Raw genomic sequence first — 24,615 nt, 5'->3', positions numbered from 1 at the left:
AGAGGGGGGCAGGGGAGAGAGGAGAGTTTCAGGACATGGATGGAGGGGAGAGCAAGAGAAATTCTGGACATGGATGGAGGGGAGAGAAGGGAGAGAGAAGAAATGCTGGACATGGAGGGAAGATAGAGGAAGGAGATTAGATGAGGGAAAAGGAATTGAGGAGAGAAACTGCACATGGATGGAGAAAATAGGAAGAAGCTAGATCCAGTCAAGTCTGCGGAGGATCAGAAATGAAGAAGAAAGGAGGAAAGAAAAGAAATAAATGGAAAGGAAGCCCTGGAAACGGAGTCAAGGGAACAGATAGAGAGCAGCAGAATCAGATACTGGACCAGCATGATCAGACAAACAAAGTCACCAGACAACAAAGGTAGAAAAAAAATAATTTTATTTTCATTATAGTGTTTGGAATATGTCCACTTTGAGAATCAGGTGCTGAATGTTAAAAGTTTATATTTATTTACTTATTTATGGCATTTTATCCCATATTAAACATGAATTAGATTGGAACCTGGGATCATTTAATTTTTTTTCCTGGAGAGAATAATGCATTGCCCCCTCCCCCCCGCTATGGCCAGCTCTGCAATTTTGGGGGGGCGCAGAGGTGGGTGGGTGGACGCAGCGGTGGATGGGGGGGGGGGGGGCGCCGAGGTGGATGGGGGGGCGCCAAGGTGGACCGGGGAGAGAGCCTGTTGTTAAAAATTTACCAGCACACCACTGGAGATGGGGAATGGGAGAGCTAGTGGGTGAAAGGAGATGGAAATGTGATAGATATCTGAAAAGTAAAAAGAAGGAAAAGATTTAGAAAGAGGATGAAATTTGAGTATACAGAGGCAGAAAAGAAAAAAAAGAAAGGAAAGAGCTAAAATGGAAGGATCAATATTTCAGAGGTAGGTGTAGTGAGGAAATGAAACGACAGGAGAAAAAAGACAAATGGACAGCCGCTTGAAGAATTAGCAGAAGACAGACAGGAAAGCGGGAAAGAGAAATTGGAACCAACATGATGGAAAAATAAAATGTCCAGACAATAAAGGTAGGAAAATCATTTCACTTTGAATGTTTTAAATGGAATATGTTAACTTTGGGAAATGTGCATAGCGGATGTCTTTTTATTGTGTTAAGTAGAAAAGGAAATGCACTTTTGTTTTGGGGTTTTTTTTCTCCAGTGTTGCAGTACATGCTGAGGTTCCCAGTTCAATTTTGTCTATATATTTTTATTTCTAATTTGTGATCCCTTGTTCTGTAATTTGAGAGGGTCTGTCAGTGTGACTTTAACGGCAGAGGAGGAGATTGGAGAGGAGAGGGAATTGGGGGAGGGGTTTTATTTTCTGCCCTGGTCACCAGCATGGCTAACGACAGCCCTGACCCTGCTGTAGCTAGTGGGGATTCCCAAGCCCTACTAGCTGGGGTCTCTTCTGAAGCTGGCCAGAGATGCCTTCTACTCAGTGTGTATTTCCTAGTAAAAAAGGTGCCGGTAATCAAATGCTAGGCCACTCTTCAGGGGTGGGGTAATCACTGAAGGACCCATCCCACAATAACCAAGCCCCCTGCAACCGGTCACAGAATGTATGACAAGGTAGAATTGGTGCATAGAGCCTCAGCTCTTTCATTAAAACTTGGGGTCCATGGGTCAATTTTAGCAGACAACGGAAAAGGTGCTGGTACTCAGTGCCCCCAAGTACCCCCTCAAAAAAAGCCCTTCTACTGAGCTTGGCAGATGGGGGCAGCATCCTGGAGCCACTGACAACTAAGCATGTATGGGGTGCTGGCATCAGTGGCTCGAGGAGTTGCTGCTGCCTACTGGGCTTGGTGGAGAGGAGTTCTGGCCATCTTTACTGGAGGCCTTCAGCTGACAGAGATTGGGGATCCTCATCTGCTAAAGTATTTATATTTTGAATTGGGAAGTGCTGGGGGAGAGGGGAGAGAGAGAAAATTTTGTGCCCATCCAAAATTGGCTGTCTGGCTACGCCACTGATTTGTGTAGACATTGTTAGGTGAGAGTCTACCCAGACCTCCAGTAGCTTGATCTCTTTCTTTATGGGAATCATGGATCCAGCTAGTTTGGGTACTTTAATGATTCATTTCCCAGACAGAGGATGTTGGTCTTATCTGGGTTGATCTTCAAGTTCAAGGAACAGAACCAGGTGAATAGAGAGTCGAATACCGTGTTCATCAAAGAGTATGCAGAAGTTGTATCTCGACATGAGAATAGGAGAATAATGTTGTCAGCGTAGAAGAATATTTAAACTTCAAATGGGTTCAGAATTTCACACATGCCTCTGAGATAGTAGTTAAAGAGCATAGGTGATAACAGAGAGCCTTGCAGTACCCCATGTCACATAGGCCATGATATGAAAGGACATTTTTCTATTTGACCTGGATTGATCTATGCTGCAAGAAACTTGTGAACCACTTTAGTACTTCTCCTGTAATTCCCTCTTTGTCCAAGTCAAATGTTACCAACAGATCCAGCTACATTATGAAGACTTGAAGGTTTTTATCAAGTAGTAGGCACACGTCAGATAGTAGCCCTGCTAGTATGGATTCCGTACCGAAAAGGGACAGAATCCTGATTGCATTGGGTCTAATAATTGATGTTGGGGTAGGTAACTATGGAATTGAGAAGCTACCACTGCTTCCATGATTTTCGCTAATGTGGGTATATTTGCCACAGGGCGATATTCACTGGGACTATTCTATCAAGTGTCTCTCCCTTTAAGAGAGGTGAGAGTACAACCCTTCCTATCTGTCTGGGGAAGTCGCCTAATTTCAACATATATTCAACAAGTGCTTTTATATGCATTCTATTTCTGATGGAGCTAGTTTAAGCAGGTGTGCCGGGCATGGGTTCAGGCTACACGATCCCTTTGAAAATTTGGATAATGTGAGTTTAAATTCCTAGGTGTCCAATTCTCTGAAAGAGGCCCAAGAGCAGCCTGCTAGGCAGTTGTTTATTGTGGCAAGGGCAGTTGTTTTTTTGTAGCAGGGGCCGGCCTCATTAGTGTTTGTAATGGTCTAGGGCTAGATTTTAGCAGGTTTTCTACCTTCTGTTGAAAATAGTTGGCGAAAACTGTCTAGATTTAGGTTTACTTCTTCCAGTACTTGTGGTGGACTAGAGAGAGATTTTACTAGCAGGAAGATGGTATGTGATGAGTTGCTACTTCATTAATTTTCTGTGAGTAATATTTTTGGTCCTCAGTTCTGATCATTTCTTTGTATTTCCTAATCTGGGATCTCCAACGGCTTCTGTCTTGAATTGTCTGTGTTTTCAACCATGAACGTTCCAGTCAATTGCAAGATTTCTTCAGGTGTAGCAGTTCCTGGGTGTACCAAGGGCTTATGGCCCTTATTGGGATTTTTCTGTTTTTTTATTGGTGCTATTTTGTCTAGAGTAGTTTAACTGCCAGATTCCAGTTTGTGAGCGAGTCCACTGGTAAGGGGTCTGAAATCTGCTTTAATTTTGTTGTTATCCCTTCCCACAGTTTACCACCATCTATTTTGCCTCCAATTTGTACTGTTTCTCTTTTCGTTTTATCTTATTTAATGGGGTTAATGGGTAGGCAGAATTCTTGTAATTTATGGTCTGACCAGATAAGAGTAGAGGATTTCGTGACAATTTCCATATATTTTGTACCGAGTTTGAAAGGTGAATTGGTGTAAAAATGGCATCAATCAAATGACCTCCACTATGGGAGGTACTCTCATTAATTATTTTTAGGTCCAACTCGTTTAAGAATTGTAGTAGCGATGAGCTTCTTGATAGTCATTGTTTTCAAGATGTAGGTTTAAGTCTCCTACAATAATGGTGGAGGGATTGGATATTCAGCATTGTACTATAAACGATTGGAGGTTGTCTGCTATAATCCACAAAAGTCCTGGGGGGCAGTATAACAACACTATTATTCCGTAACCTTGTGTGTTGGGGGTTGCCTGTACTTTATAGAAAAGCCCTTCCAGGTCTTTGTTGTTTATTGAGTCTTTTTATGTAATGTGTAGAGTTGATCGGTAGATTATTGATACCACCCCCCACTCCTGGCCTCTTTTGTCAGTTCTATGTATTGAGTGTGTGAAGTAGTTGTGAGGGCATATTAAATGTTGAATGACGGTATCTTCCTTAGCTAGCCATGTTTCTACTGCACAAACCAGGTCAAAGTTCTTTTCTGAAATGAAGTCTGTGATGAGATCGTATTTATTTCTCACTGATCTGACATTGAAGTAGCCTATAGAAATGGAGAACATGTTAGCGACCAATGCCATTCTTGCTTTTTTTTGTTGTTATCTGGACTGGTTTGATAAATTTATGTGGGTGCTTACTACTACGGAGGTACTGGACCTTCTCCCGTCTCCTAGTAGGAGCTATTGATATTTGAGAGTTTACCTTGCTTCAGTTGATTAAATTAGAGAAATTTACCCCTATGTGGTTCCTAGGTCTTGAGATTCTGGTGAGGCCTCTGTTGTTCCAGATTTGAAGGGGTACCCATTACCCCTTTTAGTCCAAACCAGTAGATCACATTTAGCACATACACTGTTTTTGAGTTAGTGCTAATTGCCAATATATGAATTATTTATTTATTGCATTTGTATCCCACATTTTCTCACCTTTTTGCAGGCTCAATGTGGCTTACAATACATCATGAATGGTGGAAATATATTAGAAAATAGACATTTGGTGTTACAGAAGAATCTTGGGTAACATGATAATGATAAGACATGATAGTAATATAACAAGCAAATATTATAAGACTGATCTGAGTGTTTGTGGAGGAGTGGTGTATGTTCACATTTGTTGATCTTTGTGGTACGCCTTATTAAAGAGATGGGTCTTCAGTAGTTTGCGGAAGTTGGTTAGTTCATAAATCGTTTTTAAGTTGCGCGGCAGTGCATTCCATAACTGTGTGCTCAAGTAGGTAAAGTTTGACGCATGTATTAGTTTATATTTTAGACCTTTGCAATTGGGGAAGTGCAGATTAAGGAATGTGCGGGATGATCTTTTAGCATTCCTGGGTGGTAAGTCTATCAGGTCTATTATTCATGTTTGCAAGCAGTGGTATTTAGACTCACTATGGTTTCATTCAGTTTCACGAAAGAGCTTTCCTAAAGGCCCCTTCGGTGCGACGTCCAATGTGAGAAAATGTCACTTTGACTTCTCCCCCCCCCCAATACCTAGCTTGCCCACCTGGTGTCACCCCAAATATTTCTGTCTAGAAATACCCACTGGGTACAAATGTATGCGCTTACATTAGGCACGTATCCCTGTTATTCTACAACACGTATTAATTTTAAGAATGCCCCATTATGCCCATGACCCTCCCATTTCTCGCTCCCTTTTTCAGATTGAGCATAAATTTTAGGCACGGATCCTGTGCCTAAATTTATGTGCATAAATGCCAATTAAATCTAATTAGTGCCACTAATGGCTTGTTAAAGTCAATTATTGGCATTAATTATTTATTTTATTTATTAGGATTTATTTACTGCTTTTTTGGAGGAATTCACTCAAGGCAGTGTACAGTAAGAATAGATCAAACATGAGCAATAGGCAATTGCAGCAGTAAAAACTATTCAAATAACAATACAAAGTAATTAGCTCATTATTCAAATCAATTGTGCACACACCTAAATTTGTGGTGCTCAATTTTTGGTGGCTTTTACCAAATCGGGGGGGGGGGGGGGGGCGATAGGGGGCAATTCTATAATTTGGTGCCCGAATACTGCATAGGGAGCACCTATTCTGTAAATTGTGCAGGTAAGTGGCAGCTCCACCCATGCATATCACATTCACCGCCTAGGTTTACGCCCCTTGTAGTTATGTGCTATGGCACCTATGTGTGTCCTTAGAGAACAGAAAATAGGGCACTTACATACATGACACTTTTTTGTACATTTATGCATGCAAGGCGTGCATAACTGCAAGCTCTCAGTTATAGAATTGTCTTTATATTCACTACAAATTGAAAATAAAAAGGCATAAATGCATTTGAGTATCAACCTCGGGGTCTCCCACACACAAACACTCCAGTTCCTTACCTTACAGTTATGTTCCCAGAAAGATGGAGGCAGTAGCTGAATGGGGATGTGAGATTTCAGAACTCTTGGTGATGGCATCTCCGAAGCTTGCTCCACACCTAAATATACAGGGTAAGTTAAAATAAATGCCACTATCAAATCCCTTCAGTGGTGCACCTTGGGAGAGATACACACAATGTTACTTTTCACATTCCTACTATTACACCTCAGCAGTATTAACTGTGGGTCTCCATTATCAGATCCCCCCAGTGCAATGCCTTGGCAATGAGATACAGTACCAGTATCATCCCATATTCCTAAAATGGCTGTAGGGTTGTGCATTCATTTGTGTGCCTTAAAACATTTAATGCATGATAAATTGATTTAATGCACACTAATCAATTTAGCATGCCTGAATTCATCAATTAGAGTGCATTAAATCAATTTAGCATGCACTGTTTTCCCTATTAAAACAAATATGTGAAACTAACCAAATATATACCAAAATTGGACAAAATTGTGACCCCCCCCCTACCGAAAAGTAACCAAAGTTTCATGCTTGTACACACCCCTATGAAATGCTATGAATCAGCAGTGTGATACAGTGCTGGTATAAGATCAGTGACTCAAATGGACAACTGGTTACAGATATGAAGAATGTCCAGTTTGGTCAGAGATCTTCAGTTTTGGGTATGGATGCAGTGAGTAAAAGGTTTAGTGGACAATTCAGCGAGATCAGTTTTCCTTACAAATCCAGTGAGTTTCAGTCTACAAATCTGGCTGGGATCAGTCTTGGTTGCAAATTTGGTGAAGATCAAATTTTGCTGCAAATCAGACAGGGTTAGGTGTGCAAGGCTTGTTTAGCATTAGCAAGGTCTGATTTGTTCTCAGGTTTGTTGAGTTCTAGGTTAGTAAAGTTAAGGTCTGGTTACAGATCTAGTTAAGCTAATGTTTAATATAGATCTAGTTTATCAAGTTGGTTTAGTTACAGATTCAGTTAGAATAAGGTTTGGCTACAGCTCTGGTGAGTATCAAGTCTGGTTCTACATCAGATGTGGATCAGGCCAGATTACAGTCCAGATGCAGATTAACTGTGACTACAGGGTTGGTAAAAGACAGGTTTAGTTTCATATCCAGTAAGATTTAAGTTTGGCCACTGATCCACTGTTGACATGCAGACAGGATCTCTTACCTGACTTAAAAGACAATGGTGTCATCAACTCAATGAAAGGTACACGGTCATGGCATGGTGCTCGTTGACACCTCTTGATGTCGCCATCATTCTGAATCAGATCAACAATCTCCTGTATCCATGTTGTACCTGCAGATATATGGACAAGAGAGTTGCATTGTTGTTTAAAATCTGCTCTGTAACATCTTTTAGGAGTGTTGCTGGAAAAGTATTGGGGGAAGGTACAGTCAAATTCATTCATGCATGTTAATTTTGTTCTCCGAGGACAAGCAGGTTGCATGTTCTCACACGTGGGTCGACGTCTGCGGTGGCCCAGAAATCGGCAAACAATTTTGCAAGCAAAATAAAATCAAAGTCTTTCCAGACAGTTCTGTTGCGCAGGCAGCGCGAACCGCGCATGCGTGAATGACTTCCCGCCCGCTGCACGAGCATGCCTCTTCAGTTCTTTTTTCTCTGCGGTGAGGTGCGGTTCGTTTTTTCTGATCGCTCCTCTCTCATGCCCAGGAAGAACTTCTCGGTGATTTTCGAGATCGGCTTTCGCTTGTTTAAAAAAAAAAATTTTATAAGAAGTTTCCTGTACTTTCTTTTACTTTCTTTTTCGACTCGGCCGGCCTTTTGGCTGCACAATCGGGGTTTTCCCTTTTTTGTGCTTTTTCTTTCTTGGCACAATCGCGTCGTTTCGTTTCGCCAAACCTGTTTTTCCTTCCATGTCATCGAAGACACCCAGCGGCTTCAAACGTTGTACTTGGTGCAACTGGACCATCTCAGGTACAGATACCCATGCCTGGTGTATCCAGTGCCTTGGGCCCAACCATAGCCCAGCCACTTGTAGTCTGTGTCTTCATATGAAGAAACAGACCCAAGCGTCTCGAGAGGCCCAACGAGAGAAGCTTTTTGGGGCCTGGTCCGGTTCTTCGATGTCAACATCGGTACTGAGGTCAGCGGAATCGGCGTCGACATCGAAAGGAGCATCGACGTCGAGGAGAGAGGTAATGGCTGCTGAGAGACCAACTCGCGCTGGGAGCAGTGAGGCATTGAGTGGGTCTCCACCTGCCTCGAGGCCTCCTATGCAGGCCCCCCGGGACTGACCTTCGTTGGACCAGGCCCTGAGGAGACGTGAGGATTCCACGTCCTCCTCATTGGTACCGAGGAGTCTCGATGACGGGCATCGAGCGAAGGCTAAGAAGCACCGTCATTGTTCTCCTTCGACGCACGGTACCGGGAGCTCAGGCGTCGAGAGAGTTGGCACCTGAGAAGCGTCTGCGACGAGAGGACCGCTCCCCCTCGGTACAGGAGGTGCCTATGCGTCGGTCTCCTGGCAGCCCGGTACCTGCTCCAGAGCCTCCACGGATTCTGACATCGCCTGTTCCACTGGCCCCGCAGCCTTCTCCGATGGCGGCTCTCGACCAGCGTATCCGGGCCTTGTTTCAAAAACTTCAGGAAGTCTTACTCCGACAATCAGCTTCGGTGTCAGGGGTGCTTGCGCCTACTGTACCATCTGCTGCAGTGGTTTCTGGCCCTTCTCCTGTGGTGAGGTCTCCGACTGCGGTGCAGCATTTGGCATCGGCGTTGGCTGCCACCCAAGTCGACTCCCCTTCGACGTCGGTGGAGGAAGCTTCGCGGCAGTCGGATCGGGCGTCGACTTCTCAACATCGCCACAGAGGACATCGTTCCTCGGCGTCGCGGCAGGTCCAGTGTCGGAGTACCTTGACACAGGGTGTATCCGACACTGAGCAGGAGCGCTTGTGGGAATCAGAGGAAGATCCCAGGCACTTCTCTTCTGATGAGTCCTTTGGGATTCCCTCTGACCCTTCCCCTCCGCTGGAAAGAAGACTTATCTCCACCCGAGAGTCTGTCATTTTCCTCCTCTGTCCAGAAAATGGCTACGGCTACTCCCTTCCCTGTGGAGGTTGAGGATGAGCCCAGGACTGAGATGCTCGTGGTCCTGGATTATTCTTCTCCACCTAAAGAGGCTGTGACAGTCCCTCTGCATAAGGTACTGAAGGAAGTCCTTATGTGAAACTGGTCCGCCCCTCTGTCTGGCCCTGTGGTTCCCAAGAAAGCTGAATCCCAATATCGGATCCACGGTGAACCTGAATTGATGAGGTCCCAATTACCCCCAATTCCATGGTGGTGGATTCCGCTCTCAAGAGAGCTAGAAGTACTAGAGACTATGCTTCGGTGCCCCCAGGCAGAGAAGCTAGGACTCTTGACTCTTTTAGGAGAAAGACTTAGGCCGCTATGCTCGCCGCCAAGATCCAGTCTTACCAGCTCTTCACGAATGTGCACTTGCGGGACTCGATACAGCAACTGTCGGGCTTGGTGGATGCACTCCCATTCGGAGCTGGCCGAGCCTTTTCGCCAGATGGTCAGGCAGCAGAAGGCGTGTCGAAAGTTCCTGGCCAGGGGTACGTTTGACGCTTTTTATGTAGCATGGAGGATCGCTGCTCAGGGTATAGTGATGGGCAGACTCACATGGCTGCGTGTCTCTGACCTGGATCATTCTGTCCAGCAGCAAATGGCGGATGTTCCTTGCTGGGGGGATAATCTTTTTGGTGAAAAAGTAGAGGATCTCGTTGATCAGATCAAGAAGCATAATGATGCTATGGATTCTCTCTCCCACCGGGCGCCTTCTGCTACAGCTTCCTCATCTAGGAGGTATTTTGGAGGGAAGAGAAGTGCTCCCTATTCCTACTCTAGGTGTAGGTACACTCCTGCTTCTCGGCAGCCTGCCCAGGCTCAGCCCCAGCTCGCTCGTTCTTGTCAACAGCGTGCATCTAAGGCCCACTCTGCTCCCCAGCAAAAGCAAGGGACGGGCTTTTGACTGGCTCCAGTTCAGCATAGCTTCTGTAAAAGTGTCCGTACCGGACGACTTGTCAGTAGGGGGGAGGTTGATGTTTTTTCACCAAAGGTGGCCTCTCATAACCTCTGACCGGTGGGTTCTTCAAATAGTCCAGTTAGGATACACCCTCAATCTGGAATCCAAACCTCCAAATTGCCCACCAGGAGCTCATTCTTACAGCTCCCAGCACAGGCAGGTACTTGCAGAGGAACTCTCCGCCCTTCTAAAGGCCAGTGTGGTCAAACCCGTTCCACCAGGGGAAGAAGGGCTGGGATTTTAATCCAGGTTCTTTTTTGTGCAAAAGAAAACAAGGGGGATGCGTCCCATCCTAGACCTAAGGGGCCTGAACAAATATCTGGTTCGAGAATAGTTCAGCATGGTTTCCCTGGGCACCCTTCTTCCCATGATTCAAGAGAACGATTGGCTATGCTCTCTGGACTGAAAGGATGCTTACACACACATCTCTATACTTCCAGCTCACAGGAGGTATCTTCGATTTCGGCTAGGAACACAGCACTTTCAGTACTGTGTACTGCCCTTTGGTCTGGCGTCTGCGCCCAGGGTATTCACAAAGTGCCTGGCTGTAGTCGCAGCGTCGCTACACAGACTAGGAGTGCATGTAACATACATACATACATAGTAGATGTGTTCCCTTATCTCGACGATTGGCTGGTGAAGAGCACCTCGGAGGCCTGCGCTCTACAGTCAATGCGAATGACTATTCAGGTGTTAGAACTACTGGGGTTCGTGATCAATTACTCCAAGTCCTATCTCACCGCAGTTAAAAAATTGGAATTCATTGGAGCACTGTTGAACACAAAGACAGCTCGAGCTTATCCTCCCGAGGCGAGGGCAGACAACCTCCTGTCCCTAGTGTCCATGGTTCGAGCGTTTCAACAGATCACGGCTCGGCAGATGTTAAGACTTCTGGGGCACATGACCTCCACGGTTCATGTGACTCCCATGGCACGCCTACACATGAGATCAGCTCAATGGACCCTAGCTTCCCAGTGGAATCAAGCTGCAGGGAGTCCAGAGGATGTGATCCAACTGTCCACCGACTTTCAGAATTCCTTGCAGTGGTGGACGATTCGATCCAGCCACAAAAAGTGCTGACGACGGATGCATCCCTCCTGGGGTGGGGAGCTCATGTAGATGGACTTCACACTCAAGGAGCTTGGTCCTTTCAGGAAAAAGGTCTTCAGATCAATCTCCTGGAATTGCGAGCGATCTGGAACGCTCTAAAGGCTTTCAGAGACCGGCTGTCCAAACAAGTCATATTGATTCAGATTGACAATCAGGTTGCCATGTACTACACCAACAAGCAGGGGGGCACCGGATCTTGCCCTCTGTGTCAGGAAGCCGTCCAGATGTGGCTTTGCGCACGCCATCACGGCATGTTTCTCCAAGCCACTTATCTGGCAGGCGTAAACAACAACGACAAAGAGAGTCCAAATCTCCCGTAAAAAACACCAAAAAAACAACCAGAACGGAAGATGTACAGAAAGACCAAACTAAAATCACAGGTGTAAAGGAATTTGGCTTTTTTACACCTGTGATTTTAGTTTGGTCTTTCTGTACATCTTCCGTTCTTGTTGTTTTTTAGGCGTAAACAACAGTCTGGCCAACAGACTGAGCAGGGTAATGCAACCTCACGAGTGGTCACTGAACATGGGTGTAGTCCGCAAGATCTTCCAAGTGTGGGGCACCCCCTTGGTGGATCTTTTTGCCACTCAGATCAATCACAAAGTCCCTCAGTTCTGTTCCAGGCTTCAGGCCCGCGACAGACTAGCGTTAGATGCCTTTCTCCTGCATTGGGGAACAGGCCTACTGTATGCATATCCTCCCATACCTCTGGTAGGGAAGACTTTGCTGAAACTCAAACAAGACTGTGAAACTATGATTCTGATAGCTCCCTTCTGGCTGCATCAGATTTGGTTCCCTCTTCTTCTGGAGTTGTCCTCCGAGGAGCCGTGGAGATTGGAATGTTTTCCAACCCTCATCACCCAGAACGAGGGTTGCTTCTACATCCCAACCTCCAGTCTCTGGCTCTCATGGCCTGGATGTTGAGAGCTTAGAATTCGCCTCCTTGGGTCTTTCAGAGGGTGTCTCTCAAGTCTTATTGCTTCCAGAAAAGATTCCACCAAGAGGTGTTACACTTTCAAATGGAGGAGGTTTGCCATCTGGTGTGACAACAAGGCCCTAGATCCTCTTTTTTGTCCTACACAGACCCTGCTTGAATACCTTCTACACTTGTCAGAGTCTGGTCTCAAAACCGTAAGAGTTCACCTTAGTGCGATTAGTGCTTATCATCGCCGTGTAGAAGGTAAACCTATCTCTGGACAGCCTTTAGTTGTTCACTTCATAAGAGGTTTGCTTATGTCAAAGCCCTCGGTCAAACCTCCACCAGTGTAATGGGATCTCAACGTCGTTCTCACCCAGCTGATGAAAGCTCCTTTTGAGCCACTGAATTCTTGCCATCTGAAGTATTTGACTTGGAAGGTCATTTTCTTGGTGGCTGTTACTTCAGCTTGTAGGATCAGTGAGCTTCAGGCCTTGGTGGTGCATGCACCTTATATCAAGTTTCATCATAACAGAGTAGTCCTCCGCACGCACCCTAAGTTCCTGCCTAAGGTGGTGTCGGAGTTCCATCTGAACCAGTCAACTATTTTGCCAACATTCTTTCCCCGTCCTCATACCCGCCCTGGCGGAAGCAGTTTGGATACCTTGGACTGAAAGAGAGCATTGGCTTTTTATGTGGAGCGGACACAGCCCTTCAGACAGTCCTCCCAGTTGTTTGTGTCTTTCGATCCCAACAGGAGGGGGGGTCGCCATCGGAAAACGCACTATCTCCAATTGGCTAGCAGATTGCATTTCCTTCACTTATGCCCAAGCTGGGCTGACTCTACAGGGTCATGTCACGGCTCATAATGTTAGAGCCATGGCTGCGTCAGTGGCCCACTTAAAGTCGGCCTCTATTGAAGAGATTTGCAAGGCTACAACGTGGTCATCAGTCCAAAGGGGAGGAGGGAAGGTTTGTGAGAACAATCAGCCTGCTGTCCTCGGACAATACCTGCTACAGGTAAGTATCTTCGCTTTCTCCAAGGACAATCAGGCTGCTTGTTCTCACATGTGGGATATCCCTAGCAACCAGGCTCACTCAAAACAATGAACATTGGTCAATTGGGCCTCACAACAGCGAGGACATAACATAGATTGACCTGAAACCAAAATCAACTAACTGAGAGTGCAGCCTGGAACAGAATCAAAATGGGTCTGGTGGGGTGGAGTTGTATTCTAAACCCCAAACAGATTCTGTAGCACTGCCTGCCTTCAGCAGGATACCCAACGCAACAGTTGGTTTGGGCAGGCAGTGCTACAGAATCTGTTTGGGGTTTAGAATACAACTCCACTGGGAGCAGTGGTGCATTGAGTGGGTCTCCAACTGTCTCTGCTGACTGCTGTGCAGGGCCCCCGACACTGGCCTATGCTGGACCCACCCCGAGGCATCATGAGGATTTGACGTTGTCCTTTTCAGCACCAAGTAGCCTCGATGACTGGCTTTGGGCGAAGGCTAAGAAGCATCGACATTGGTCCCCCTTAATATATGGTGCTGGGAGCTACGGGGTATGAAAGGGTTTCGGCACTCGAGAAGTGTCACCACTAGGAGGACTGCTCCCCCTCCATACAAGAGGTGCTGGTACGTCGGTCTCCCAGCAGCCACAACCAGGCTCCTGTTTCGACCCCAGCAGACTATCTGCAGACTGTCTCTGAGCCGGCGCCTCAGACTTTCCCATCCTGGACCTCAATGATCACATCTGGGCCTTGCTTCCTGAGCAGATAGCTGGCTACATGCAATTGAGTGCATTGGCATTGGGGGTGCTTGCACCTTCCTTGCCTCCCGTTGTGGACAAGCTTGGCCCTCAGCCTATGGTGTGGCCTCTGAAGCCAGTGTCACATGCCCTCTACAAGAAAGGGAGGAAATCTCCACCTGAGAGCCTCTCCTTTCCCACTTTTGTTAAAGAAATGGTGGCTACCATTCCATTTCCTTTAGAGGTGGAGGATGAGCCCAGGGCCAAGATGCTCAATGTCCTGGATTACGAGTCGTCATCTAGAGAGGCTGTGACTGTACTGCTAGACGAGATCCTGCAAGTTGTCCTCGTGCAGAATTGGGAGTCCCCTCTGTCTGTTCCGATACTGACCGAGAAGATTATGTACCGGACCCACAGCACACTTGATAAGCCGCAGTTGCCTCATCATTCCATGGTAGTGAAATCTGGAGTTCTAGAGACTAGCTTTGGCGTTCCTGGCCAGAGAAGCTATAACCTTGAATTCTTTTGGGAGGAAGATGCTCCAGGCCTCTATGCTCATGTCATGCATACAATCATAGAAGCTGTTCACTTGTGGGATGCTGTACCCAAGATGCTAGACTTGGCTGACTCTCTCCCACCGGAGGAGGCTGAGTCATTTCGCCAGTTGACCAAGCAGAAGGCATATCATAAGTTCTTGGCCAGGGGTGCGTACGACACTTGTGATGTAGTATCCAGTGTCTCTGCCCAAAGTATACCAATATGCGTGGAGAAGTCTTAATGATTTCTGATCCAAGAAAGGGCAAATCATGAATCAGTGTGAAAAAGAATTTCTTAATAAGACTAGAAATATGTGTATTAAATGTTAGAAATGTATCCAAAATAACACCAGGAACTTTTACAAAGACCTTAAGATTCAATTGAGCCTCTTGGATTTTAGGCTGATCTAATTCAAGGGTAAGGCTTTACCAAGTAAAGAGAAAAGCCTCTCTCTTGGAGGTATTTAGTTTCATACAGTGATGGGTGAGCCACTCTGCAATGTTATCGATTTTAGCACTGAGAACTTGAGCTCAGTACTTCTTTAGGAAGGATGAAGCAGGGAAAGGGAGGGGGGAGAGAGCCCCTGAGCACTACAGATTTTCTCTTCCTTCAGCCCCACCACTGGCTCAGGAACTCAAGTCTCACATAATATCATGTTTTCTCCTTTGTGTTCCCACCCTTGCTCGCTCTCTCTTTTTACTCCCCTGCCCCCCAACCAGGGGCATAGCCAGACCTCAGGTTTTAAGGGGCCTGAACCCAAAGTGGGGGCCCAAAATTTTGCCCTGCCTCCCCCCCCCCCAAAAAAAAAATCCCATATACCTGAGCTGGCGGAGGCCCCAAGCCATGACAGTGGAAACTCTCCTCCAGCTGAAGCCTGGTGCTTTTCCTGGGCTAAAATAGTGTTGGGTGATCCACCTGGGTGGATGAACAGTGAAATCCCATGGGATTAAATACACAACAAAAAAGTGGGAAGTGAACCAGTGACTCCAGAGACTGGGATAACTGAATCGAACAAGTCAAACTTTATTACAGACTCAACACAGATCTGTGTTTCGGCCACAGGCCTGCCTCAGGAGTCTTTTTTTAGTCTGAGCTCGGTTGTAGAGTCAGACTACAAAGGGGGTCTTAAAAAACAAAGTTCTTGGATTTGAGCAACGTTACGCGCTGCTTTTTTCTTCAAGTACAAAGGTTTTTTTTTTAAGACCCCCTTATACAGGGACTCTACACCTGAGCATTAGTCCACTTCCCACTTTTTCTTTGTGCTTTTCCTGGGCTGCCACTGATGCCACTGTGCAAGATTTCCACTCCTGCGTATGCTCGGTTTTCAGAAAACTGAGCATACATTGGAAAGGCCCACCTGCTGCACATGCTGGGGGGGGGGGGGGGATGCCAGTGCAGTGGCGGCACTGGAAACGTGACAGGCTTCACTTGGAGAAGGGCTTCTACTGATAGGACTTGGGGCTCTCCATCAGCCAAGTAGAAGACAGCGCCTCAACATTGGGGGGGGGGGGGGAACCAAACCCCAGTTGGAGGGGCCAAACCCCCCAAGGACATCCCCCCCCCCCCCCCCCCACACACACACACTGCCTCCAAACAGCACTTTGTTGCATTCTCCTTTCCGAGTGCTGCCTTCCTTGTCACTGCAGGAGTTGCAGAAAATATTTCCCTACTTCTGGCTGCTGATTGGTCTTCATCAGCACAATGAGCCAATCAGAAATAGAAAGTGGGGAATTAATAGCTGCAGTAAACAGGCAGCTTCCTGCCTCACAGGGTTGGTTGGTCGTAATATCTGCCCATGTTTCTGCTTAAATTCTTGTTACATGATCCTGCTCCTGTCTGCCAGCCTGGGCTTTGGGAGTTCAGCCTCCTAAACCTCTTACACCAGGCACCTATATATTAAAGGGAGGTTACCTGCTTTGGGATAGGTACAAATGAGGAGGTCATCTGACCGAGCTTGGAAGTTCCAGATCTTCTCCCAGTTCTTACAGATGAATTGTAAGAAAGGAATTCCATTAATATAATCTAATTTAAGGCGCATCATCTTCTTAAAGTCAACATCTTCTGTCATCTTCAGATGATGATTTCAGCTGTGACTGCAGTTCTATGACAAAGAGATAAAGTTAAAGCCACTTATTATTTTTCCATAGATCATTCACAGCAGCTTTTCCTGTTGGGAAAGCTGGAACTGTATAAGGCATGAGTTCTCTTCAATGCCAGCACTCCTGCACCACTCCCCACAGTGCTTCCCAATCCAGTCACATTCTCACACCACTCTCCACAGTACTTCCCAATCCAGTCACATTCTGGCACCATCCTCAAAGTGCTTTCCATTCCAGTCATATTCCTACACCATTCCTCACAGTGCTTCTCAATCCAGTCACATTCTCACACCATTCCACACAGTGTTTCCCAATCCAGTCACATTCCTGCACCATACCCCATAGTGCTTTCCAATCCAGTCACATTCTGGCACCATCCTCAAAGTGCTTTCATTCCAGTCATATTCCTACACCATTCCTCACAGTGCGTCTCATTCCAGTCATGTTCCTGTAACATTCTCTACAGTACTTCCTATTCCACACACATTCCTACACCACTCCCCACAGTGCTTCCCATTCCAGTCATGTTCCTGCAACATTCCCCATCGTACTTCCAGCTCCAGTCATGCTCCTGCACCATTCCCCACAGTGCTTCATATTCCAGTCACGTTCCTTCAACGTTCCCCACAGTGCTTCCCGCTCCAGTTACATTCCTGCAGCATTCTCCACAGTACTTCCCATTCCAGTCACATTCCTGCACCTTTCCCCACAGTGTTTCCCAATCCAGTCACATTCCTGCACCATTCCCCACAGTGCTTTCCATTTCAGTCATGTTCCTACAACATTCCCCACAGTATTTTCTGCTCCAGTCACGTTCTTGCACCATTCCCCACAGTACTTCCCACTCTAGACACGTTCCTGCATCATTCCCCACAGTGCTTCCCAATCCAGTCACATTCCTAAACCATTCCCCACAGTGCTTCTCGTTCCAGTCATGTTCCTGCAACATTCTTCATTGGGCTTCCTGTTCCAGTCACGTTCCTCTACCGTTTCGCATAGTGCGTCCCACTCTGGTCATGTTCCTGCACCTTTCCCCATGGTGCTTCCTACAGCAATCACAATGCTTCCTGTTTCTGTCACGTTTCTGTACCATTCGCCACAGTGCTTCCCAATCCAGTCACATTCCTGCACCATACCCCATAGTGCTTTCCAATCCAGTCACATTCTGGCACCATCCTCAAAGTGCTTCCATTCCAGTCATATTCCTACACCATTCCTCACAGTGCGTCTCATTCCAGTCATGTTCCTGTAACATTCTCTACAGTACTTCCTATTCCACACACATTCCTACACCACTCCCCACAGTGCTTCCCATTCCAGTCATGTTCCTGCAACATTCCCCATCGTACTTCCAGCTCCAGTCATGCTCCTGCACCATTCCCCACAGTGCTTCATATTCCAGTCACGTTCCTTCAACGTTCCCCACAGTGCTTCCCGCTCCAGTTACATTCCTGCAGCATTCTCCACAGTACTTCCCATTCCAGTTACATTCCTGCACCTTTCCCCACAGTGTTTCCCAATCCAGTCACATTCCTGCACCATTCCCCACAGTGCTTTCCATTTCAGTCATGTTCCTACAACATTCCCCACAGTATTTTCTGCTCCAGTCACGTTCTTGCACCATTCCCCACAGTACTTCCCACTCTAGTCACGTTCCTGCATCATTCCCCACAGTGCTTCCCAATCCAGTCACATTCCTAAACCATTCCCCACAGTGCTTCTCGTTCCAGTCATGTTCCTGCAACATTCTTCATTGGGCTTCCTGTTCCAGTCACGTTCCTCTACCGTTTCGCATAGTGCGTCCCACTCTGGTCATGTTCCTGCACCTTTCCCCATGGTGCTTCCTACAGCAATCACAATGCTTCCTGTTTCTGTCACGTTTCTGTACCATTCGCCACAGTGCTTCCCAATCCAGTCACATTCCTGCACCAATCTCCATGATGCTTCCTGTTCCTGTCACGTTCCTGCACCATTCCCCATAGTGCATCTCATTCTGGTCACATTCCTGCACCATTCCCCACAGTGCTTCCTGTTCCAATCACATTCCAAAAGCCATTTCCCTGGGTAAAACTGTTTTACATGTGGAAATGTGCTTTTTGAAAATTGCCCATCCTGTGTTTCGGTAAAAGAGTACAGGCAGTTGCACAACACTTCTATTTTCACTGTTACTGGACAGAAGTGTTTCTTGAGGTCAGGGTTAGGGCTGGAGATTGAAGTGGGGAGAATGAGGAAAAGTGCACATAAACATCTGCACAAGAAAAACTATTTGCACATGTCCCACTGCATGCTGGTGCTTCTAGTACTTTCTATCTAGTGTGCAAGATGACTACAGGGAGGACTCTGTGTGGACACAAGCTCAACCAGTTATGAAGAGAATGAGAAAAGGCTTTTAACTCAGGAAGGGAAGAGGAGGAATTCCTGAGGACTGACAAGGGCTGAAAGACCCTTCAGTTCCTGTTTAACACCAAGGCTTGTTGGGTAGACTGGATGGAGCATGCAAGTCTTTATCTGCCAACATTTACTATGTTACTGTGGAACTCATTTTCAAAAGAGAAAACTTCTCAAAAGCAGCACAAAATAGCAGATGGACATTTCCCCCACCAATAGTTTATATATATATATATATATATATATATATATATATATATATATATATATATATATATCACCAACAAAAGGGAAGAGAGTACCAAATCAAGTCATATAAATATAACTCTCAAGGTAATTGGCAAAAGAAAACTCTCAAAGGAACACAATAACTGTAATTCTGTGAGGTGCATTCGTATTGTTTGAAAGGGTAAGGGAAAAAGCCTCTGATTCAGGCCCAACCTCCAACCCAATAGATATAGGTTAATAACAAGGGTGGAGTTTTTATGTATGTAAATGTTGGGTATATTTTTCGTCATAGGGGAAAAACCCTTTGATATACATAAATGCTATCTCCACAGAGTATACAAGGGATCCAAATAAAACATGAAAGAATCAAATCCAAACTTAGCTTTCAAGTGCGAGTGCAGGGAAATGTGTGGGTCATTGGTTCAGCACGCCGACTCTGGCCATAGTTTCACTAAAGAAGTGCTGTGTCAAGGCATGAGTAACCAGAAATAATCACTCATGAACAAACTCGCAGGAAGTTTGTTCATGAGTGATTATTTCTGGTTGAATGGGGGGCAGGCTCATGAAAAATGTCAGGAAGTATTTTTTCACGGAGAGAGTGGTGGATACTTGGAATGCCCTCCCGCGGAAGGTGGTGGAGATGAAAACGGTAACGGAATTCAAACATGCGTGGGATAAACATAAAGGAGTCCTGTTCAGAAGGAATGGATCCTCAGAAGCTTAGCAGAGATTGGGTGGCAGAGCCAGTGGTGGGCGGCGGGGCTGGTGGTTGGGAGGCAGGGCTAGTGCTGGGCAGACTTCTACGGTCTGTGCCCTGAAAATGGCAGATACAAATCAAGTTAAGGTAAACTCATATGTGTTACTTTTTGTGTATATCATGTTGGGCAGACTGGATGGACTGTGCAGGTCTTTTTCTGCCATCATCTACTATGTTACTATGTAGTGCTCTCATGAAGAGCACTATACCAAGTTTAATAAACCATAACCATTTGGTTCGGTACAGCAGGAAATGCATTTGTGTGTCTATTTCTCCAGGATTGCACTATGTGCAATCTGGGTTTTTGGGACCTGGATGTAGCTTTTGTCTGTATTTCTGTAGTTTCTTATTCTGTATTTAGTGAGGGTCTCCCTATCTCTGAGTTTGGAACCAATGAGTGATACTCTGGTATCATATAGGTTTGGTGTAGGGATCTGTAGCAGTCCAGCGTATTCTGTTTTACTATGCTGCACCTGTGGATCTACTTTTAGTTTTAAGGGAAAGTGCTGCCACAGAGCTCTCTCTCTCCTCCCCCCCCCCCCCCCCCCCCCACTCCAACACAGCTGCATCAAAGAGAGAATAGGTAAAAAGTGAATCCTTTCCCATAGGTGTTGGAATAGGGTGAACCACAAGGACTGTTGGGAATGAGATACAGAGGAAAAAGGGAGATGCTAGACTGTTGGGAATGGGGTAGGGAGGGAAAAGTTCATGGTCCCATTATGGGGAAAATGTCATTAACATCAGTGGTGAGACCTGGGGGTGGAGATTGGGGCAGAGCTTGGTCCCATTAACAAAGAGGTGTTCTGCTGCCCCTGTTCTCTCAGTTTTAAAAGACAGCGTTTTTAAGCTAAAAAGAATGGGATCTAGTTTTTATTCAGTCACTCCCAATAGCACACAAATTTAAAGGCATATATTTACACCTGCTGTGTGTGGAGAAAATTCTAGAAACAGCGCTCAAAATTCAGTAATGAAAAAAATCAACACTAAACGGTATTCTATAATGGGCGTTTTGGGATCAGCCCCCTTTATAGAATAGCATATAGCACTGCGATCCGCACTCAGCTTTGGGCACGAGGAATTACACCAACTGAAACCAGGTGTAAATCCCGGAACGAGGTGCAGATCCCCCAAATTCTATAACACTGCATGCATTTTAAGGGAACACTCCTGACTTGCTCATGTCCCACCCATTGCTGTTCTCCTTTGCAGATCCACATGGAAACACTTAGGTGCTAATAGCGCGTAAGTGTTAGCACCTGAGTGTATTTTCACACAGATCTGGTTTCGGCCCAGTGCCTTGCATCCATTAGAACGCTTTTCCACACTGAAGTAGCACTTAACTGTTCAGTGCCACATATAGAATTTCCCTTATATATGGACAAGAAATATGCACATACATTGTAACTCTGTCTATAATTTATATGCATGTGTTTGGCCACAAAATTTAATAGAACCCTTTTTTCATATGTAAAAGAGGTTTGACATGCAGAAAGAACGTCATAAAATGACTAGAGATGTGGATTCACTCGTGTGCATTTGATTTATTAGTATGCCTTAACTTTTAATGCATGGTAAATTGATTAAATGTACACTACTCTATGAATTAGTGTGCATGAAGTCAACTGCTGCATATTAAAAAAAATTTTAACATACACTAAAACTTGTTATTAAAACAAATGTGTAAACTAAATTTAAAAATCTCCCTGAAAATTGGGGAAAACAGTCAAACTGAAATTTTTTTTGTACCCTGTGCTTTCCCACTCATGGCAGGCTCAGTACTTACAGGGGGCAATGGAGGGTTAAGTGACTTGCCCAGAGTCACAAGGAGCTGCCTGTGCCTGAAGTGGGAATCAAACTCAGTTTCTTAGGACCAAAGTCCACCACCCTAACCCCTAGGCCACTCCTGCTTTAAAGCAAGTAAAAGATTTAAGAAGAGTACAACTAACAAAAGCAAAAGAAACTTACATGGTATAAAAAGGACATTTAAAAGCCAGTTCTAGGAATTGAACTCAGTTCCTCAGGACCAAAGTCCACCACCCTAACCCCTAGGCCACTCCTCCAGTCTTAAAAACTAAGACTCCTGCTTTAAAGCAAGTAAAAGATTTTTAAGAAGGGTACAACTAACAAAAGCAAAAGAAACTTACATGGTATAAAAAAAGGACATTTCAAAGCCAGTTCCAGGATTCTGGTGGTGATCAGTTTTGCGTGGTGAGAGATCACTACTTACCTGTGCAGAGTCGGGAGGGGGTTTCTTCCTGTTAGCAGAAAGCTGCCTGAGGAGGATTTAGACGGCTGGGCTTCTCTGCAATCTTTTTTTTCCCTGCCTCTCCTCTCCCTCAAACTCCAGGACTTGGCACGGAGGAGGAGACAAGAGTCAGAATCCAACCAAAGGGCAGCAGTGAAAAGCAAAAACCTAAGGAGAACTGTGTCAGCAAGAGGAAGGATAAATTGTAGTAGGCCAATCTCTCGCTGTCCGCCCCCTCCCCCCACGCCAGGGTTTAATTTGTAAAGAGAATTATATAATCAGTCATCTTAGATGACTCTTTCTTCATGGTTTTTCTTTTACTCTTTCCCCAATGTATAGGTGCAGAAAAGCAGTTAAGCTAAAACAAAAGTCTGAAATGTGTGGACAGGGATGCCTGTACATAAGTACATAAGTAGTGCCATACTGGGAAAGACCAAAGGTCCATCTAGCCCAGCATCCTGTCACCGACAGTGGCCAATCCAGGTCAAGGGCACCTGGCACACTCCCCAAACGTAAAAACATTCCAGACAAGTTATACCTAAAAATGCGGAATTTTTCCAAGTCCATTTAATAGCGGTCTATGGACTTGTCCTTTAGGAATCTATCTAACCCCTTTTTAAACTCCGTCAAGCTAACCGCCCGTACCACGTTCTCCGGCAACGAATTCCAGAGTCTAATTACACGTTGGGTGAAGAAAAATTTTCTCCGATTCGTTTTAAATTTACCACACTGTAGCTTCAACTCATGCCCTCTAGTCCTAGTATTTTTGGATAGCGTGAACAGTCGCTTCACATCCACCCGATCCATTCCACTCATTATTTTATACACTTCTATCATATCTCCCCTCAGCCGTCTCTTCTCCAAGCTAAAAAGCCCTAGCCTTCTCAGCCTCTCTTCATAGGAAAGTCGTCCCATCCCCACTATCATTTTCGTCGCCCTTCGCTGTACCTTTTCCAATTCTACTATATCTTTTTTGAGATACGGAGACCAGTACTGAACACAATACTCCAGGTGCGGTCGCACCATGGAGCGATACAACGGCATTATAACATCCGCACACCTGGACTCCATACCCTTCCTAATAACACCCAACATTCTATTCGCTTTCCTAGCCGCAGCAGCACACTGAGCAGAAGGTTTCAGCGTATCATCGACGACGACATCCAGATCCCTTTCTTGATCCGTAACTCCTAACGCGGAACCTTGCAAGACGTAGCTATAATTCGGGTTCCTCTTACCCACATGCATCACTTTGCACTTGTCAACATTGAACTTCATCTGCCACTTGCACGCCCAATCTCCCAGTCTCGCAAGGTCCTCCTGTAATCGTTCACATTCCTCCTGCGACTTGACGACCCTGAATAATTTTGTGTCATCGGCGAATTTAATTACCTCACTAGTTATTCCCATCTCTAGGTCATTTATAAATACATTAAAAAGCAACGGACCCAGCACAGACCCCTGCGGGACCCCACTAACTACCCTCCTCCACTGAGAATACTGGCCACGCAATCCTACTCTCTGCTTCCTATCTTTCAACCAGTTCTTAATCCATAATAATACCCTACCTCCGATTCCATGACTCTGCAATTTCTTCAGGAGTCTTTCGTGCGGCACTTTGTCAAACGCCTTCTGAAAATCCAGATATACAATATCAACCGGCTCCCCATTGTCCACATGTTTGCTTACCCCCTCAAAAAAATGCATTAGATTGGTGAGGCAAGACTTCCCTTCACTAAATCCGTGCTGACTTTGTCTCATCAGTCCATGTTTTTGTATATGCTCTGCAATTTTATTCTTAATAATAGCCTCCACCATCTTGCCCGGCACCGACGTCAGACTCACCGGTCTATAATTTCCCGGATCTCCTCTGGAACCCTTCTTAAAAATCGGAGTAACATTGGCTACCCTCCAGTCTTCCGGTACTACACTCGATTTTAGGGACAGATTGCATATTTCTAACAGTAGCTCCGCAAGTTCATTTTTTAGTTCTATTAATACTCTGGGATGAATACCATCAGGTCCCGGTGATTTACTACTCTTCAGCTTGCTGAACTGACCCACTACATCCTCCAAGGTTACAGAGAATTCGTTTAGTTTCTCCGACTCCCCCGCTTCAAATATTCTTTCCGGCACCGGTGTCCCCCTCAAATCCTCCTCGGTGAAGACCGAAGCAAAGAATTCATTTAATTTCTCCGCTACGGCTTTGTCCTCCCTGATCGCCCCTTTAACACCATTTTCGTCCAGTGGCCCAACCGACTCTTTGGCCGGTTTCCTGCTTTTAATGTATCTAAAAAAATTTTTACTATGTATTTTTGCTTCCAACGCTAATTTCTTCTCAAAGTCCTTTTTTGCCCTCCTTATCTCCGCTTTGCATTTGGCTTGGCATTCCTTATGATCTATCCTGTTACTTTCAGTTGGTTCTCTTCTCCACTTTCTGAAGGATTGTTTTTTGGCTCTAATGACTTCCTTTATCTTACTGTTTAGCCACGCCGGCTGACGTTTAGTCTTT

The 24,615-nt window shown here is 45.6% G+C and overlaps 2 protein-coding genes across 3 annotated transcripts in view; both read right to left on the bottom strand.

The window, feature by feature from the left end:
• The window catches only part of LOC115474633 (sulfotransferase 1C4-like), a 313,490-nt gene extending 291,359 nt beyond the window's left edge, over window positions 1–22,131 (bottom strand). Inside the window, exon 1 of the mRNA XM_030210206.1 lies at window positions 22,086–22,131. The gene's annotated coding sequence lies outside the window, so the exon portion shown is untranslated. The remainder of the gene's footprint in view (window positions 1–22,085) is intronic.
• LOC115474635 (sulfotransferase 1C4-like) overlaps window positions 1–22,173 on the bottom strand; it is a 50,615-nt gene extending 28,442 nt beyond the window's left edge. Inside the window, exons 1-4 of one of the 2 annotated variants that reach the window (XM_030210213.1) lie at window positions 22,086–22,173; window positions 16,298–16,487; window positions 7,196–7,324; window positions 6,025–6,122 (exon numbers count right to left, since the gene is read on the bottom strand). In XM_030210213.1, the coding sequence (XP_030066073.1) occupies window positions 6,025–6,122; window positions 7,196–7,324; window positions 16,298–16,454 (384 nt within the window). In that variant the 5' untranslated portion in view covers window positions 16,455–16,487; window positions 22,086–22,173. Of the gene's footprint in view, window positions 1–6,024; window positions 6,123–7,195; window positions 7,325–16,297; window positions 16,488–22,002 lie in introns of both variants that reach the window. The other variant, XM_030210214.1, reaches the window with a different exon arrangement.
• Window positions 22,174–24,615: the final 2,442 nt, after the last annotated feature.

The sequence above is a fragment of the Microcaecilia unicolor genome, chromosome 7, assembly GCF_901765095.1.
Source record: "Microcaecilia unicolor chromosome 7, aMicUni1.1, whole genome shotgun sequence".
Taxonomy (NCBI): Eukaryota; Metazoa; Chordata; class Amphibia; order Gymnophiona; family Siphonopidae; genus Microcaecilia; species Microcaecilia unicolor.
This window is presented reverse-complemented; position numbering and strand designations above follow the sequence as displayed.